The 19,383-nt window shown below is 37.7% G+C and overlaps 1 protein-coding gene across 2 annotated transcripts in view; it reads right to left on the bottom strand.

The window, feature by feature from the left end:
- ARHGEF10 (Rho guanine nucleotide exchange factor 10) overlaps positions 1 to 17,905 on the bottom strand; it is a 103,828-nt gene extending 85,923 nt beyond the window's left edge. For both annotated transcript variants that reach the window (XM_039322602.1, XM_039322603.1), the window contains exons 1-2: positions 17,285 to 17,905; positions 5,879 to 5,969 (exon numbers count right to left, since the gene is read on the bottom strand). In XM_039322602.1, the coding sequence (XP_039178536.1) occupies positions 5,879 to 5,918 (40 nt within the window). In that variant the 5' untranslated portion in view covers positions 5,919 to 5,969; positions 17,285 to 17,905. The remainder of the gene's footprint in view (positions 1 to 5,878; positions 5,970 to 17,284) is intronic.
- Positions 17,906 to 19,383: the final 1,478 nt, after the last annotated feature.

Raw genomic sequence — 19,383 nt, 5'->3', positions numbered from 1 at the left:
AATCAAGTGGGCACTTCACTTAACAGTGTCATGACTTCTGACCAAAATGGACAGTCCCCATTAATCCATCTTTAGCTGAGGACCACCTGTATTCCTATTATATAGAACATGTCTCCAGTATGAACATGCAATGCTTTAATATTAAATTACATGTTAGTTCAGAGTAAACTCTGTTAAAATATTTAGGACCTCACATTACAACGCTAATTTGATAACATGCTGGCTTATATATTCAGATATATTACAAAAAATAAACAACTGGCCAATTGAAAGGCAGCAGATTCCTACACAAAGACATTACATAAGCTCATTTTTAATTAAAAATGATATCAGGCAGTGATGTCAGACCTGGGTGTTTACTAGGAAAAACTGGTCTAAGAACAATATCCAGAGATTTTATATTGCTAGAGAAACTTTTATCCAAATGTGAATCCATGGGAAATAGTATTGGAATATATTAAACAAACAAATAAATAAAGGTGGATTCCAAAACAGATGAGGTCTACAGTCTGCCAAGGAAGGCTATGTTATTTAATAGTTTCTCTGAGGAAGGTCTGAAAGCTTTTGCCTGCTGGTGAATAAAGCAATATTAGAGGTTGTGTGAAACTGTTCATTTCTCTTGATCCTTCTAGCTAAACATTTAATCTATTTTGACTCACTTTACAGGGAGATCAAACTTTGCCCTATCCCAGTCAATACCATTCTTATTTACTCTATGTACCTTTATTTCGTCCAGTGATGGCAATTAACAAAACAAATATGTTTTATATTTGTAACTATCATCATTATCAAAGCCTTGATTCTTACCACTCAGTCAGCATTAACTGTAATGTTATCAGCTGCTATCCTTTTCCTCAAATACCACTTTTGGAGCAATAAAACAATTTTTTTTAACGAAGACAGAACTTTGGCCACATACCGTATGTGTTTTTAATATTATCTGAATCATGGCCCCGTCTAACTTCTGCTTTTGACATGTAGCCATCACAAGGGAATGGGTGAGGTAATTAAATGGTAACTAAGTATTTTTCATCTTGGCATTTTAAATTCAATCAACACCTTTAAAAAATCTATTAAGAATGGAAAGCATAAAAGAGTTCCAAATTTATGGAAGAGTTAATGCCTAGGTTACATTTTTGTGCATACATTTCCTTAGTATGTGGGAATGACTTGGGAAGAGAGATGTTATCTATGGGAACAATAATATAGGAGAGGTCATAGCCTACAGCTGCATAATGGATGTAGAAGGAAACTCAGAAGGACCTCGCCCCCCCCCCCCCGCAAAAAGTGCTCTGACTGTAAAAGAGACAGTGGGATACTTGTACTTTCAGACTTGCAAGAGTCCCTTAATGTAGTCTTACATTAAGCCAGAATTAGCTAATCTGGTCTTGTTTCCAATCTGGTCTTCCCAGAAAAGGCTGACACTTTTCCACAACAATGACTCCATCTATAAAAAAAGCTTTCTTGGAACTGGAGAGATGCAAAAATGCCTTGATGTAGAGCTGCAAGAGCAGACGAACCTCTAAGCAAACAATACTTACTCAGAAATAAGAATGTTAGGACTATATTTTCATTTTATACTTATATTTACAATTAAATGGAAGAAATGTGTGTTGCCAAGGAATTTACTTGCACTAACATTTTCAAGTTGCTGCATGGATTCCATGGGTAGCCTTCCTGTGTTTTCACACTGCTTTTCCTTTATTATTTTCATTTGTGAAGAATAATTTATTCAAGAGTGAAAAGAATAGCTGTACAACATGATTGACTAAACACTAAAATCCATTTGTCTGACAACAGTCTTTGATTTTAAAATAGGGAGGGAAACAGTGCCTTACTACATGGCCTCCACATAATACTAGATAGGAATCAATAAGGTGGTAGATTTTAGAATCAAAATGGATGCCTTTAGACTAACAACATCTAGAGCTGTGGTTCCCAGCTTCTTCTATGTCCCTCACCCTTGGGAAATGTTTGATTAATATTCACACACAAGTAATTGTGACTTGTGACTCATCCCTAAGGGACACAAGCCACTCTTTGCCACACCCCCTGAAATTCCTTCTTGTATCTCCTGGGGGTGTGGGCACTCCAGGTTGGGAAGTTCTGATTTTGGGCCTTAAAGGAATATCGAAAAACAGAAAAGAAATCCCAGTATGGCACACCCACTTCTGTAATCTTGCCAAGGAAACTAACTAGGCATGTCCATGAAGTCACCAGGAGCCCAGCATGACTTGGGAGATTAATCTTTAATTGGAAATATGTTCTTTCATGTATAAGTTAACAATGCACAATACCCTGCTTACATTAGTGGGGAAAAAAGATTTTTGTTCTATCTCTCTGTTGTGAAGCATGGCTGTTATATAAAAGTAAATAATTAAAGCTGGTTTACCTAATTTTATTTTTCTGTTTTTTCAAAAAATCAAATACTTTGGCTTTTCCCTTTCATTTTAAAAGACTCTTCTCTTTTAAAACAGAAATTCAGACACAAAACAATCTACCAGCAGCTTCCAAAAAAAGGACTATTGACAGCTACAATTCAGAAGCTGTTCTCATTCGATTTAAATCTTGGCTCCATTTGTACCATCTTTTGTAACCGTCTATGTGCATAAATAGGCATTTCTCACAAACAAATGCCATATAGTACAAAGTTCAGTCTAAGCAATATTCTTACAATCCTCAAAGAAGGCTCTGTCATGCAGGCTTCCTATTAAGTTCTTTGTTAAACTCCTCACTCTAGATTACATGACTTTTAATAATCCATAATTTACAAATATTCAGTGAACAAATTATTTTAATTATTTGTTTGCAATCATACGTAGAACTTAATTCTGAAATGTCATAAATAGGATTGTAGTCTGTCAGGCGTTTTTCATTAATTTATAAAAAGGCTACCATAGTTTCTTATATTTCAGGGTAACACTCTACTTTTTCTAAATGTACTTTCATTAAATAATTACCCAAGTTGAGCATTCTTCACCAAAGTTTCTCACAACATTTTTATGCATAGATAAAGTTTTAGAAGATAAGTAAAGCTGTATCAGTAATTCTGGCCGTAGCCAAAGGTTCGAAGAACAGGTTTTAACTTTTGATGCCTCTCCATCTAACGTGGACCTGGCCTTCCTAAATCTCCAGAAAATAAATCATTATTTCCAGATTGTGAAACATAAAAACGATTTTCTTTAATGGAAAGTATAGCACAATACAATTATTAAATCTCTCAGATTCATCCTAAACATAACTCAGAAGATCTGGATATACTATCTCACATTAAAAAAAAGAAAGCCCTTTTACACTGCAAGGAAGTCATAGAGATAACAAGATACTGGCCGGATGATACTGAACTCACAAGAAATTGTATAATATAGACAGTACAATGGAAATCAGTGGTAGCAATATCAGAAGAGACACTTGGGGTTAAACTATCATTAATACATACTGGAAGGAAGTAATGTTTGCTGCTGGGCAGCATTTTAACATTTTTTTCAGCCAAATAATATATTGTTTATGGCTGAATTAAAAGGCAGTCTTCCCTTTCAAATACTTAGGTAAATAGAATTCTGAGGGCATACAGAACTTAAATGTTGCATAAAAGACAGCAGCACGCAAAAGCAAATTTTCAGTAAATATCAGATATCCTTCAGGGAGTATAAAGGTATTTTATTGACTCCATCATTTATGAATCCAGAGCCTACCCAATACCACCTCCTTTGAGAACACTATACGAAGGACCATGTTTGAATATGTTTTACTTGTATGCTTCCCAGAGTCCCTCTATGAGGGATAAGGCTATTTCTAAAGTAGATGGATGGATGGATGGATGGATGGATGGATGGATGGATGGATGGGCGGATGGACAGACTGATTGATTGGTAGAGATAGAGACAGACAGGTAGGTAGGTAGGTATAGAGAGTCAGCCAGACATACAGGCAGACATAAGACACCAAAAGCACAGTAATTTCTTTTTTAAAAAAACACTATGCTCTCAGCTGGGTTTTTTATATATATATAAAAATACAGTATTAGGTTAAAAAAGCCTGAAATAGACACTTCTTCTGAGGCACTCTGGAAGTTAAGGGGGGAAAAATTATTTTTTTCAAAGCCAGAGAGTCTCATGGTCAAGAATCAAAATAGTGAGCAAACCATATTTTTTCAATAAATTAAATTCTGAAGCTGCCCAAGTCCTCAGTAACTCTGGGGACTTATAATTAAAAAGAAAACAACATATATCAAAAAGAGAGTGCAGCTGAACAGAAAACCTTAATACACATAAAACCAAAAAGTCAAAGGGGCATGACCATCATCCTCTCCCAGAGACCAGGAAAACAACCACGTTTTTTATAGCTTGTGGAAATTCAATAAAGTGGGAGCAATGTGACTCTCTGAGCATAACATTGCAGAAGACAAGGTCCACCATCAAGAAGGCATGCTTTCTGGATCCTGAAAGATGACACTGTTTGCTTAATAGGATTCACTCTATCAGATCTCACTTGGACTGGTAGAAACATACAGAGACAAGCAGTTCCTCAAGTAGCCAGGCTGATGCCGTGAAGAGCTTTATAGTTAATAACCAGTATACTGAATTGCACCCAGAAGCCATCTGATAACACTGCAAATCACACAAAGCAGTGGGGACACATACCATGACACGACCATCACTGCCTGCACTACTGATTCTACACTAAGTATAACTTCTGAATAGTTTTCAAGGGCAGCCCCATATAGAAGGCTTTACAGTAATCCAATTGTGAGGGACCAAGGTGTAATTGATCTCCTGATTCTAGAGGGCCTCCTTGTCAAAAAAGAGGTATAACAAGCACACCAGATGAACTTGTACAAAAATTATTTCTCTTTCAGTAGCTGTCAGTCCAAGAGGACTCCAGATTGTAACCAAAGGGAACAGTAACCTCACTGAATATTAAAGATGGAATATCCCCAGACACAGATAATAAGTTCTTATCACAATTAGACCTGAATCTGTTCCTCCCCATCCAATTCTGCACAGGCTCCAGATATTGAGCCAGGACTTGGACAGAATCACTTCTTTGGCCTAGGGGCCATTGATGATTCCTGACCCTAAACAAATGGATGACTTCACCCAGTGATTCCATTTAACCGATTAAAATCCTAGCCAGAACACAAACAGATATAGCTAATTCAGAAAAGAGATTGCAAACCACGTTAAGTCAACATTTTCCAGAAAATTATACATTCACATATGTTTTCACTGGCTCTTTCCCATCACATATATTGACTTATCCACCCTAAATAAAAAATGCACTGTAAACAACCTTGCAATAGCGCAACCACAATATTGTGGTTACATCCCACAATAATAGAGATCCAGTTCCAGATAGGAGATAATATATAACAAATGAAAAAATTACTAGAAACAACTTCTCATCTTTAATAACCAGTGCCAATGAATGAAATCACTCAATGGAATCTTAAGGAAATCCAAAACACATGCTTGACATAGAATCTTCTCCCTATGAGTTTATGAAAACAAATAATGCAGTGAAGAAAGTAAGATAATTCAGAATAGTAAAACAACATTTAAAGAATTATTTTAAAGACCGCCACCTTGATGTAGTGGTTAAGGCACCAGGCTAAAACCTAGGAGATTATGAGTTGTAATCCCACTTGAGACATGTAGCCAGCTGAGTGACTTTGGGCCAGTCCCTCTCTCTGAGCCCCTGGAAGAAGGCAGTGGCAAACTATTTCCAAAAATCTTTCCAAAGAAATTGCAAGAAATAGGCCAGATGGTATCCAGGAGTCAACAATGACTTAAAGGCACAAAATAAATAAATTCAAATATTTTAAAATGCAGGCATTTTCAATTTAGCATGAACAGCCATACTTTTTTATTTATATTACCTTCAGGAGGTGGTGGTGGAGGGAATCCTTCCATTTCCATGCTACTGCTCTTTCCCTAATGTGTTTTCTTTTCAAGATACAATAAATGATTCTGTAATAAAAGATCATTTAAAACAGGTGAACATTTTTTTCACATTTTTTTAGAACGTATCATATACCATACTTATTACACAGTAGAAAATTGCCTGAATGTTCAAGCACGAGAGCTTCTTGAAGTCAGAGGATGGCATTTTATTTTATTTTATTTATCTATTTTGTAAAGACAGAGTTTGGGTCTATTGAGAGCCAATTTGGTATAAGGGTTAAGGTGTTGGTTGGCCTAGAGACCAGGAGACTGGGGGTTCTTGTCCTGCAGTAGGCCAGCTGGGTGACTTTGGCCCAATCATTGTCTGTTAGCCCAACCCATCTCACAGGGTTGTTGTTGTGGGGAAAATAGGATTAGAAAGAAGTAATAAGTATGTTTGCCACCTTGAGTTACTTATAAAGTAATAAAGATGGGATAAATCTAATAAATAAAGTAGCAGAAGTCGTTTATAGTACAACAGTGCTTTATGCCAATCTACAGTGACTGTGCGTCCTTTATCATAGGTATTCCTTTATTTCAGAAAGCTGTGCTTTAGATTTATGTATTTTTTAAAAAAAAAACTCACTTCTGTCCTTTATTTTGGTCATTCAACTTGTACCATACAAATGGCACCACAAAATGCACTTTTTCAATTCTTGTGAAAAAAACATGCAAACCGAATTGTCTTTTTTGAAATTAATTTAAATATGCTGCTTGGTTTTAGATATCTTTATTAGGATATTTTGGTAAAGTTTTTCTTGGTTTTGTTCTTGAATTTTCCTTTGCAAATAATTTAAAATTTTTATCTTTATGAACCTCTTTCAGATTTTCCCCTTTTTCCAATGTGTCCTATATTTTTTTTCCCCAGGAAAATATGATCACCACAGCCATATCACATCATGAATAGGTTGGTGTAATAAAGATGGATTTGCTGGCACAGTATTTGTCTGAAAACCCCTCACTAAGTGTCTAGCAGCAATAACCTTTCCATGCCTTAATGAAAGTTTCTGCTATTAAGCACAAGCAAAATGGTATCAAGTGGAAACTCTCCTTCATTTGTCCTAACATCTTCCATGTTTTGCACTGATACAGAAATGATTGGCTACAATGTAACTCTGCTTGTGTTTTCATGCTGTACTAACTCAGCAATTAACTCAGGCACTCAGCCAACAGCCCTTACCAACATCAGAAGTGTATATTTCTTGTCAAGGATAGTGCTAAGCCTCCTCTAAGCCTGTATTATGGGCTGGGGCTACTCTGTAATAAAATTAATCTTTCCACACATAATTTGAAAGATTTATGATTATGTGGCTTAAACCCAGATAAGCCTAACTTCAAATTAATTCATAATCCTGAACAGCGGAATCAAGGGGAGAATTTATAAATTTAACAACAAGAAATGGAGGGCTTAAAAATGACATCAATAAATTTTAAACCCAGAATCAAAACGAAAACACCAAACTACAGCTTGCTTGTTCTGCATTTCCATATATTTTCACAGTATGTTAACCCTGCCAGTAGTTTATAAGGAAGAGGCATGCTGCCAGTACTTCTCTCCAAATTGCTTAGTATATTAGCAACTTTTTGCTAGGACTGTGCCAAAATTTCTTGCTGGCTTCAGATTTTTACTAAAATCCCATTGAGAAGCTGACACATCCCTGTGTTAAAATGCAAAGGAAAGGAACCACGTTGCATGGTACTGCCTTAGAAAGGCTGCAACATGTACAGTAATGTTTTTTCATCAGTTTTGGTATGTGTCCCAAAGGTTGGGAAGCATATTGAATTCATGACAAGATGAGTGGTGAATAAATATAATAATAAAATGTACTGAATTCATGAATTCAAGTATTTCAATAAGTGAAAGAAATACCCTATATTTAATATAATAAAACTTTGATCTAACATGTCATGAGCCTCTATAAGTTTTGGGTTGTTCTGAGCATTTGTCTCAATTACAGTAAATCAAAGAGAAAAAGGCCTTGAAAAAAATAAAGAACTTGTTTTGAATCTCACAAGAATATTCTGAGCTAGCTAAATATGTTTCAACGCCTTCAGTGTTGTGATATCTTACAAAACCTGGGCTGTCTGCAATCAAGTTATATCAAAGACATGACCATTGCTATTTTCAATTTGTATAATCTAGCAATTAATTTTTTATATCACAGATTGTGATTCCATTGTTTATGTTCCACTTTTCTATCCCTTATCTTATTAGTTTAAGAAAGAAAAGCCAGTATGAATAACTTGCTGTGTTTTTATTATTCCATATGGTTTGGTATCATTTGAGACAAGCCTGTGAATAATAATTTGACTGTTTTAATATATTAGTTTTCTCCTAAGCATATTACTTGCTATTTTAATTGTGGAATATTATTACAAACTGAAGCAAGTTCAAAGAAAGCTTGAACGATAACTTAATATTTTCTCCATAGTTTAAAAAAAACAGATCTTAACTAACAGTTAATTAGTTATGTTTCTGCAAATAAACTTAAGTACCACTCTTATAAAGTGATATGTTCTGTTGTGGTAATAAAGTGCAGAATTCTAATTCAATTATTTTATAGATTCTAGTCAACAATTTTTCTCTCTATATTTAGAGTAAAATGAGGTACTTATTTCAAATGATTCTCAATATGCTAATTGCAATGTATATTCCTAAAATAATATTGCAGACTATAATATTTTCCTGGAGTTTTAAGCTTATTATAACTATTCAAGTGAGGGAGAAAACATTTTAAAACTCTGGAAAACATTCTAAGCTGCTTTTTATATTGTAATTCAATTATTCCTATCACCAATATGGAAAGAGTAAGCAGGACACATTCTTAACCTTGAAAGTTACCACAGTGTATTCAGATGTTTGTCAGATAAAACACAAGCTTTGTAACAACTGAAACAGATTTCTCTAAATGTAGAACTTCTGTGCATCATTCAGTGTAGCTGCTTGTGTGGGTTAGCTGCTTAGCTACCCATGGATTAAAAGCAGGGGTGTCAAACTGCCAGCCCACAGGCCGAATGCATCATAGCGAAACTGCACTCACCCCATTGCTGGCAATGGCAAAAAAGTCGCGATACATCACGACACGTCACATGATGTTGCGAGTTTGACACCCCTGGACTAAAGGATTAGTGGTTCATTAGAATGACTACTCCCTAAATATGTATCATGACTATCAGGTGAATGAAAAGGTATTAATTTAATTTAATTTAATTTAATATCCTCACATTTCTGAGGTTGCAGAAGTTTATTAACTTTACATTAGTTTTAACAATGCAGGTGAGTTTTTTTTTACAGATCCTCACAAGCAATGGTTTATTATGTGTTGCTATGTATGTTTTGCTTCTTGTTTCATTACATTTCATGTGTCTTCCAGCATAGTCTTTCTTACCAGTTACAAATACAAATAGGCCATGTTTAGTACAAGTTTGAATGATGTGATATTCAATTTAGTACAAAGTGTAAATTGATACCAGACTGCAATTGAATGCAACCCAAAATTCAGTTAATGCAAGGCTGGTGTGTGCAGAATTGAGACTAGCACACATGCATTTGCAGTTGTGGTTTTAAGAACTGCTGAGCTTTTGTGTGTGCAAAAGAAAAGAGAAAAAGAGAAAAGAGAGTCTGTCAGTAAAGGTTAAAAAAAGAAAAGGCCCATTATTACACTAAAGCTACAATTTAATGTGATTGAATGACATGAACGTCAAGGCTACAATAAGATGTTTGAATGCCTGAATCTGCAATATAATTTTTTTTGTTTTATTTTGTTTTTGGTAATTAATCTGAGACTTTGTAAATGATAATTTTAAATTGTTGAGTATATTCTTTATATCTTCTTAATATTTGATCAATATACAGTATATAAGAAATTTGTTTAAATTTTGACTATTTTTGAATTGGAACCAATTACCATATTTTCCATAAAAATAGCACTTCAAATAGTATGAATTCAAATAATATGATCATTTAATGAGATTTGTTAACTGTACTAATCGAGACCTACATGTATGACAGGACTTCTAAGGAAAAGCTAAGAGTATAGGCTGGCTTATAAAGAGGGTATAGTCTTTCAAATATTTTAACAAAAAGATCATAGGATATTGTAGCTCAGAAACCATACTTCGGCTTGGAAATAGTGGGTAACCTGGTGTATAATTCAAGACTGATGGTACAGTATCTCTAAGGCACTAGGGTCAGACTGTATATTTTGTAAAAGTGGAAATACTTCATATTTAATGGAAGTCTCACACATATTGTTATAATACACTCTTTAGTATTGCAAAAGTAAAGGTTTCCCCTGTCCAGGTGTGTCTGACTCTAAGGGCCAGTGTTCATCTCTTTTTCCTAGCCAAGGGAGCCATCATTGTCCAAGGAGCTTCCGTGGTCATGTGGCCAGCATTACTATATGCCAGGGTGCAAAGAGTGCCGTTACCTTCCCATTGAAGTGATGTCTATTTATCTACTCACAATTTGCATGCTTTCGGATTGCTAGGTTGGCAGGAGCAGTTAAGTGTTGCATGAAAGACTTAAACCTCTCTCATTTGTGAAAAAGATTTAGCTGGGATGAGCTGTGCAAGCAAAGATAAATTGTAATATTAAGAATTTAACAAGCATCCAACCGCACAATATTGGCTTATTGCCCTTAACCAGAGTGTTCTAACAGGCTACAGTGGAACACCAAATGGACTCCTGCCTTATGGAGCGGATTCCGGACTCTGCCTAACGGGCTTGTGAAGGGTCCCCTGACAGAGCTGGTTTAACATCAATGGTCTGACTAGCCAACCCGAAAAAAGGAATCCTTAGAACAACTAAGTCCCAAAAGAGAAAACATTATTGAATAAACCATCTCGGAACTGAAGAAGCAAAAACAGCTCTTCTTTTCCTGCACGAAAGCTTGTCCCCAACTCTCGGGTGTTCACATTGTCCAATGTTACAACTTTTTTTTGTTATGGGAACAATCCACTTCTTCATCAAGCATCTACAGCAATGACCTTGTCCAATGGTACAACTTCTTTTTGTTATGAGAACAATCCACTTCTCCATCAAGCATCTGCAGCAATGACCTTGGTGGGTTGCAGGCTCTCACAGTTCAGGAACGGTATATTGGCATCCCGTTTCCTCCCTTCGCTTTCCATCCCTCCCTCCTTTCGTTGGAAGGTTGATTAGTGATGGAAGCCAGTGGGAAATATAGCGATTCAATCTTGACACACATTTTCCCCAAAATTTAAATCCCTTCAGCTGTTTTAATATATAATCCCCATCATCCACTATAATCAGGCTAAAGAAGGATGTCCTGCACTCAAGAGTATATGGCACACTTGGATTGATAGTGGTATCTGATGGTGTCATCTCAAATGATTTGCATTTTTAGAATGATTCAGAAGAAGAGGTGGGGTCGATGCCCTCTAAGGTTTGGCAGCGTAGACCACTGACTACTTGGCCTGTATCAGGCCCTGTCTGGACTACAGGCAATATTAATTATACTTAAGTGCTGAAACTATTGGATTGCAAGGTAAGTGTTAGATATTTATAAATTGTCCTAACTGGGTCTACAGTATGGACCAATGAGTTAAAACCTTTTCTCATAACAATTAGGATCCCAGTTCACATCAAATTAGCTGCACTTTTTCCTAGCAAGGAAAAAAAAGGTATAGCCTATTCATGATATCAGTTCTTGTATCATTTTCTATCTATTTAAGCTGTGAAGTTTGGTCCCAGTATAAATCATCAAGATCTAATCTTGCAAATCATTTTTGTATAATATGATAATTCTCTTCTAAATATACCATTTTTTTTCTTTTAAAAAGGAAGAAGCCATTGTATATTACAAGATTGGTGTAAGTAGTTTGATTGCCTGTTTGTAATTTTATTTGAAATTTTCTTTCCAAATGTTTGGTATTTCATCTCTGGAAAGTTTCAACCAATAGGGAAAGTAGTCATCAGGAGTTACAAGAGCTGCAATCATAAATGTTTAGAAGATACTAAATTGCTTTCCCATAACAGATTTTAACAGGCTTTATATAATAATTTTAAAACCTGTCCCATTAGTTTATTTTAATAGGCTTTATATAATAATTTTAAAACCTGTCCCATTAGTTTATTTTATACGAGAGATGTGCAGCAAAGGCAGTCCTACAATACACACTTAACACTTTTGGTGATGTGATCAACTGCATGAGATTGTTGGACTAAAAGACCTAGATTTCCCTACCATTTAGGGTCAGTGAGTTGACAATATCCAAATGGCATACAACTTACAGACCTAAGACACAGATTGTTCAGAATCTTCCCTTTACATAAACTCTCACAAGCCTGTTTTATTTAGTAAAGCTTCCACTACTTTACAGCCTCCTCACACACACACACAAAAATCTGCATCAGCTATCTACAAATTGCAACAGTTTTAGAGTTTAGTCACAGGAGTTCCTTATCAAAGCCAAAACTTAGGTCTCTATTTGCATCTGCTCCTCAACCCTAATGCACCTAGCTTTTTTTTTTTGGTTGAATGTGATAGTGTTGGTGTTGTTCAGTCGCTAAGTTATGTCTGACTCTTTGCTACCTCATGGATCATAGCACACCAAGCCCCCATGTCCTCCATTGTCTCCCAGAGTTTGTCTAATCTCATGTCCATTGCTTCAATGACACTATCTAACCATCTCATTCTCTGTCATCCCCTTCTCCTTTTGCCTTCAAAATTTCTCAACATCAGGGTCTTTTCCCATGAGTCCTCTCTTCTCATTAGGTGGCCAAAGTATTTGAAATGTGGTGAATAAACACAGCTAATTGTGTACACTCAATAAATGGGAGTTAAAACAATTTGAATCAATGCAGTGTGTAAATCCCATCTCTACCTTCCTATTACAATCAACAATCATCCTTTCTGTAGCTTCACAATGGAGCCTATAGTTATCCTGGGCCTTAAAGATATTTTATTAAAATCCTTCTGAAACAATCGTCCTGTCTTTCTAATACTAATCCTTGTGACAGCCTCCAAACTCTTATGGTGCACCAATACATTATACTAGATCATAATTTTCAGCGCATTCATTTAAAGTTGGATCTTTTTGCCCAATTTACTTGCTCTAACCTGCAACATAAAATGGATCAGTTACAGTGCCATGGGTGACTAAAGCAGGTTTTGTCTCATTGCTAATACCAAGCGCACCTCTGCTCAATGGGTTTAAAAAAAGAATACTTGGGATTCTGCATAAACAAAAAAAAATATCTCCATTGATAGCTTCTGTAGAGAGGCTGCTTTTCTTTCCCTCAAGTGTTCATTATATAAATATTTCCTAATTCCTTTGAATGTTGAAATACACAGTGAATTGCCAGATACGGTACTGTATTTTAACAAAGCATCCCAGTTTCCAAAAAGGAATTCTGTCAAGTGGATATACATACAATGAACTGATCTGAAAATGATGCTTCCAAATATTTTATATAAAATATTTAAAATTCACTTTTCTGCACTCAAGAGGAGTTTCCACAAAGCCATATAACAAAAAAACCTGATTTTTTAAAAAATTATTGAATATATATATATATATATATATATATATATATATATATATATTATCTGTAATATAATATTCTCTGTTTTGTTAATTAGGAAATATTGGAATAGCCCAATGAGCAACACCATGTTTCACACTATACAATATCTTACATCAGTCACTTATTTCTTAGATTACATTATACTTTTTTCAGCTTCAAACAATCTATCTCAAAAATAATGTTGATTTATCTTAAAATTTCCTATAAATCTTAAGGAAAACATTAGAAACTTGTACAGGTTTTTTTTTAATTAAAAATATTTTTTCCTCTTATGTCTCTTTCCAGAACTGTTATTTAGTCTGAATTATAGCTTAGAAAAATAAGATCCAAAGCTAGGTTTAATATTCTTCATTACAGTAATTTGAAGTAAACAACTTTATTTCCTCTGTGATCTCTTCTGAAGTAGAGCCTGAACATTTACAGGTGGTCCTCTATTTACAACAGTTCATTTAGTGACTGTTCAAAGTTACAACAGCACTGAAAAAAATGATTTATGACCATTTTTCACACTTATGATCATTGCACCATTCCCATGGTCATATGATCAAAATTCAAACATTCAAATTCAAATTTATGACGTAGCAGTGTCCCAGGGTCATGTGACCACTTTTTGCGACCATCTGACAAGCAAAATCAATGAGAAAGCCAGATTCACTTAACAACCGTGTTACTAATTTAACCACTGCAATGATTCACTTAACTACCATGGCAAGAAAGGCCATAGAATGGGGCAAAATTCACTTAACAAATGTCTCATTTAGCAACATAAATTTGGGGCTCAGTTGTGGTTGTAAGTTGAGGACTACCTGTATTCTTTTTCTTTTCCACCTTAGATATTAGGATCAATATCCTCCAGTCAGTTGGATCCATATTTCAAATAAAAGATAAACATTGAGGAGTTTTCTTCAAGGTGATGCATCTTTATGTTTCAAGATCAATAATCAATTATTCCCAAGTTAAGTGTCTAAAATCAAAAGTAAAATTTGTCCCTCTGAATATTCTTTCTATATTTTTAGGATCCTTTCATGTTAGTCAAAAGCGATAGCTAGATGTAGCAGAATGCAATTAATCATAAATAATCATTTCATTGCTAGCAAACTGTTGAGGATAAGGCAAATGACTTGCCCAAGTTATGAACATATGGCAAAAGTCCAGGACTGAGCCATCAAACCCAAATCATTCATTTGAACTCAAATTCTTTCATACAGAATCATCCTTTCCAAATCTTCTCAGTCAACCAGCATTCTAAGCATACAAGATACATTCACCCCAACAACTCAATAATTTTAAAAAACACTCCCAGTACAGCAGTTGGCACGTATCTAAAACAATGAGATTTCCTCCCAGTCTCTCTAAGCTAGAGGCTTTAAGTAAGACTTATGCCTGCAGCCATATTCCAAAATGTTGATTGGATCAAGGATGGACACTTAGTTAAAACTGACATTCTATTTCAACTAACTTATATTTAGTGCATGAATACATATATTTAGTATATTTATTATAAGAGATATCTATACGATTAATACTTTTTCTCTTTTCTCATTCAGAATTAACAATTCAGAGGCTTCATTCAACACTGCAAACCCATCTTCTGCACTCATCCTAAAAGCTCCCATTATTCTCTGAAAGCCTTAGAACAGTGGTTCTCAATCTTGGTTCATGGACTCCTGGGGGACTGTGATGTCATCACAGGGGATTTGTGAAGCCTTGAAGAAATGTTAAGATTTAAATCTTGAGTTAAGTCTTGGGGGTCCTTGGCCATGATCCATGGCCACAAAAGGTATTTAAAGGGGGTCCGTGGTAAACAAAAGGTTGAGAATGCATTAACTAGAGCCTTTTAGGGCCCTCTTTCAAATAATTCCCCAGCACCTCCCATTTTTGTGCCACTATCCTCAAGATCACTTCTCATTAGTTATAGATGGGAGAAATGTAAAGGAAAACAGTGACCTCCACCCATCCATTCTTTTGACTCTTAAAGTCTCCAGAAGATAAATCTTGCAGGTGCATAAATTTATTTTTTTAATAAATTTATTAGTCAGCCCCTTGACATACTTATCATTTCACTTTCTAGCATTTGTGGAATCACATAGAAACCAGTTCCAAAATAAATCACCGATATAATGGGACATTCCATGGGTAGATAGATACACGTTGATGGGTCCAACCACATTAAATGACTTCAAGTTGGCATGGGTAATGTCTCAAGTTATTGGTAACTTATTTTTTTCAATAGTCTGTGGTTACCCAGAAAGAGGTCTAGGCATTTTTCTCTAAGAAATTCAACTTTAAAATAGCAGGAATGATCTACATTTGCTGATAATTTAATAATGGGGGGGGTATTCTGTTATGTACAGGGAGGCAGAACTCAGGTTGAACTAATTTTCTGTATAAAATATTACTGATTGGTAAGATTTCTATCACTCCTCTCCTTCAAGAGCTCAAGATGAGTTATCTGGAAAGTTCCCTTTTTTTCCACAACTACCCCATGAAGCACTGACTCAGATATCCACACCAGAAAACACCTGTCTGATAGTCATCTAACTATTGCATCCTCAATCATTTCTATGAAAGATGATTATTGCTGAAAAAAACCCTCTTGCTACAGAACTTACGAAAGCATTTCTATAGTCCCACCCAGCATCTTCTAGTAGGTCTGCAATTGGGCAAGTGAATAAAAATGGTCAGTGAACAGGCCCTTTTCTGCAAGTAATCAAACTATATATTTTCTTGTGCACTCCATCACTTTTGCCACACCCTTAATTAGCTTCCCTCTTTTGCAACAGGCATAGGGGAGGATTAAGGAGGAATCAGGATGTACACTTGGCATCACCACGATCTTTCCAAAGAAACTGTTACACTTTGGAAGGCTGCATTGCTGATCCCAATTAGTGTGAAGCGGGCAGACATCAACATTATAAATAAATAAATGCCTACACGCTGCTCTCCTGCACAGCTGGTTCAGACCTCAATTCCATACAGCTAAATTATTTTATTCTTAAACATGCCCAATCCTGGAACATCATCCCCCCCCCCCCCGCAAACACACAGAGGGAGAAATGCTGAGCAACAAATAACTCTAGACAAAACTCAAACTCAAACCCACAGATTTAATGAGATACATTTATTAACGGGCAATACATGAAATATTTACGTTGGGGAAAAGAAAACCTCCCCTCCCCGTGTGTATTTACTTTTTTTTTTAAAGAGAGATTCCCCCCCAAAAAAAAAGAAACTCCAAAAAACTCTTTTCCAAACTGTCTTGCTGAGCAAAACCATTCCACAGAAACTCTTTTAACAGTTTTGGCATCCAAACTTCGCATGCATATATAATATACACGAATGTTTTCACCATGACACCATCAGTTTTCTGGATCCAAGAGGCTGCACTCCCTTCCCCCCCCCCCCATACACATACCCTCTATGGATGAATCACGGCTCCACGGGGAGAGGGACACGAGAAAGACTTACTCGGTGGGGCTCCCCATAGGGAACAACAAGTAAAACTTATCTCTCTTTCCTCCCCCCCCCCCCGCTCCTGAGAAAAGCAGCAACAGAAGCTCCTTGGGCATCTGCCTGCAAAGGACTCCGCGACTGAACGGAGAGAAAAAGCGAGGGGGGGAGTTGAGGCTCCCCATTCAGGAGCCCATCTCCACGCGCGCCTCAACTTTCTCCTCCGCCAAGCCAGCACCGCTGTCCCGGTCGCGCCGAACTCTCGCCTTTGAGGATGCCCGAAGGGTCGCATTCAACCCCTCGACGGAAAGCCAAGCCTGTCCGGCATCGTTTTGGTTACCTTTGCAGTCTCGAGGCACTGCCACCTCTCTCCTCCGGCTTCACCGATGCTGAGGCGGGCTGCCCAATCCCCTCCGAAACACGCAGGCGGTCAGCATTTCTCCCGCACACACACGCAGGGTACCCTGCGGAGCAGAGGATGTCGCTGAGACCTCGAGCATGATTGGAGGAGCGGGAGAGGAATCGCCCCCTCCGGTTGGCTCTCCCGACTGCCACTCCAGCGGCTGCTTCGGCTGCAAAGGTATAGGGCGCTGTGGGGAGCAGAGCTGCGCCGCCGCCGCTCCAGATCCTTCCCTTCCACCCCCGTACACGCATGCATCGCATTCCTCGATGCCCACGTGACCGGCCTAATTGCTCTCTATTGTACAGCTGGGCTGCGCGGAGTAAGGCGGCGTTTCCAGTTTGAGTCTGGTCCAGGTTGCCGTGGCTGGTTTCTTTTTCTCTCCGCAAAGGAGGCTGCTGTCAAAAAAAAACAAAAAACAAAAACAAAACCCTAAACTAAAAACCTGTGCAAAACCCCACACTGGCACTAAAAACAACAACTTTGGCATTTTCACCTTGTTTTCCACAACTTTCTGTGGCCCTGTAAGGAAAAACATTAATTCCAATGGAAGCCTTCTGGGGTATCCCCGCCCTAAAGAGTCCCTTAGTCTGCCTTCTACAAAGGCGATGCACTAAATCTGAACGTCTGTTTATGCAGTTAACGTTGGCTTAGAGTAGACCACAACCCGGCCGTGTTATTTATCCAAAGCTTAAAAATTTCATGACGGCGTCTCTTTTCAGTGATGCTTCCAGCCCTGAATAGAATTCCTGCAGCGATTATTCTGGGTACTGACTGTATCCTTAAGGGACGGTATTTTCTTTAAGTTGAATAGAAGCAATCGCGGGTGCCTTAAAAGTTGTTGAACGGGAAATGTGTTTTGTTGCTCTTAAAAGAATTGCTATTTGGTAAACGAGCCCAACAATAATCAAGACAATTTACTGTGTAATTCTATAGTCCCAGCAGGTAGCTAGGCAGTATATAAATGTAATAAATAAATGTTGGACTATAGAAATGGTAATAAACCAACATCAGGCCCAGGCAACAAGCCAGTCAATAATTTTTTTGTCTCAACACATGGATCTACAGCCAAAATGCAGATATGACTTGGATGCTGCATTTAATCATGCAATATATATTCACTGATCCAAAAAGCAGACCTTGCACCTGTTGAGTCCTTGGCGCAAAGCAGACACGAGAAGCAGTTGGAGTTCTCAGTTTTCTTTATTCTGCGTTCAGCTTACAAGTAGATGGCTTCATGGCTTCCCAAACGCTCGCAGCCTCTTATATAGGCAACTCCCGGGTAATTGTGTTACTTTTCCCGCGCCAGCACCCGCGCATGCGCATGGCGCTGGCGATAGCCTGTCTGGTCCCGGGCAGCTTTGCACCTGCCCGGGACTGCCTGCAAATGCCCGAGCCGTTTGCAAGGCTCGGGACATAACACCCCTTTCCCCCGGGCTAAAACTATTACCAACATATAATCATTTACTCTATACAATGTTCCGTTCCCCAGGGCTCCCACTGTTTGCTGGCTTTTGCCTTGCCAGCAATGTTATATAATCCTCTAAGTACTTAGGAGATTTCTTTGCTCTCTGTGACCTTCTCAGCTCTGGGTTACTAGCATGAGTTCCCTGACTGGAGGGAGATGTGAGCCTGTTCTCCTTATTTTGCCTTGGTGCCTTCCAAGGACTGTGCCCCGATGCCTGGCCTGCTTGCTTGCCCACCGGGCTCGTCAGGCCAGGGCTTCTGTCACTTTGTGACCTGGTTGACCTGCCTAGCTGTAGACCCTCGGGCCCCTTGAAGTGATAGCCACTGCTGGGCGTCTCTGTTGAACCTCCTAGGTCCGTCCAAGACCTGTCAGGAGGCTGTCCATTCCCTGAACCCCGTTCTGTGTCCGGGCTTGTGTGGGTTTCTGTACTTTCCCAAAACTCAGTTACTCCCTGATTTGGGCTAGAGGTGTTGTAGTCGGGACTTGGTTCCTCGACCACCTCCCTGTATGTTTGACCCCCTGTAGGATTTGGGGTAAGGTCAGGCCAACTTTGGGGATTGTGTGCCAGCTC

This window comes from Crotalus tigris, unplaced genomic scaffold, assembly GCF_016545835.1.
Source record: "Crotalus tigris isolate CLP2741 ecotype Arizona unplaced genomic scaffold, ASM1654583v1 scf7180000024117.2648584, whole genome shotgun sequence".
In the NCBI taxonomy this organism is placed as follows: domain Eukaryota; kingdom Metazoa; phylum Chordata; class Lepidosauria; order Squamata; family Viperidae; genus Crotalus; species Crotalus tigris.
Note: the sequence above shows the minus strand (reverse complement) of the source record. Positions and strands in the feature narration are given on the sequence as shown.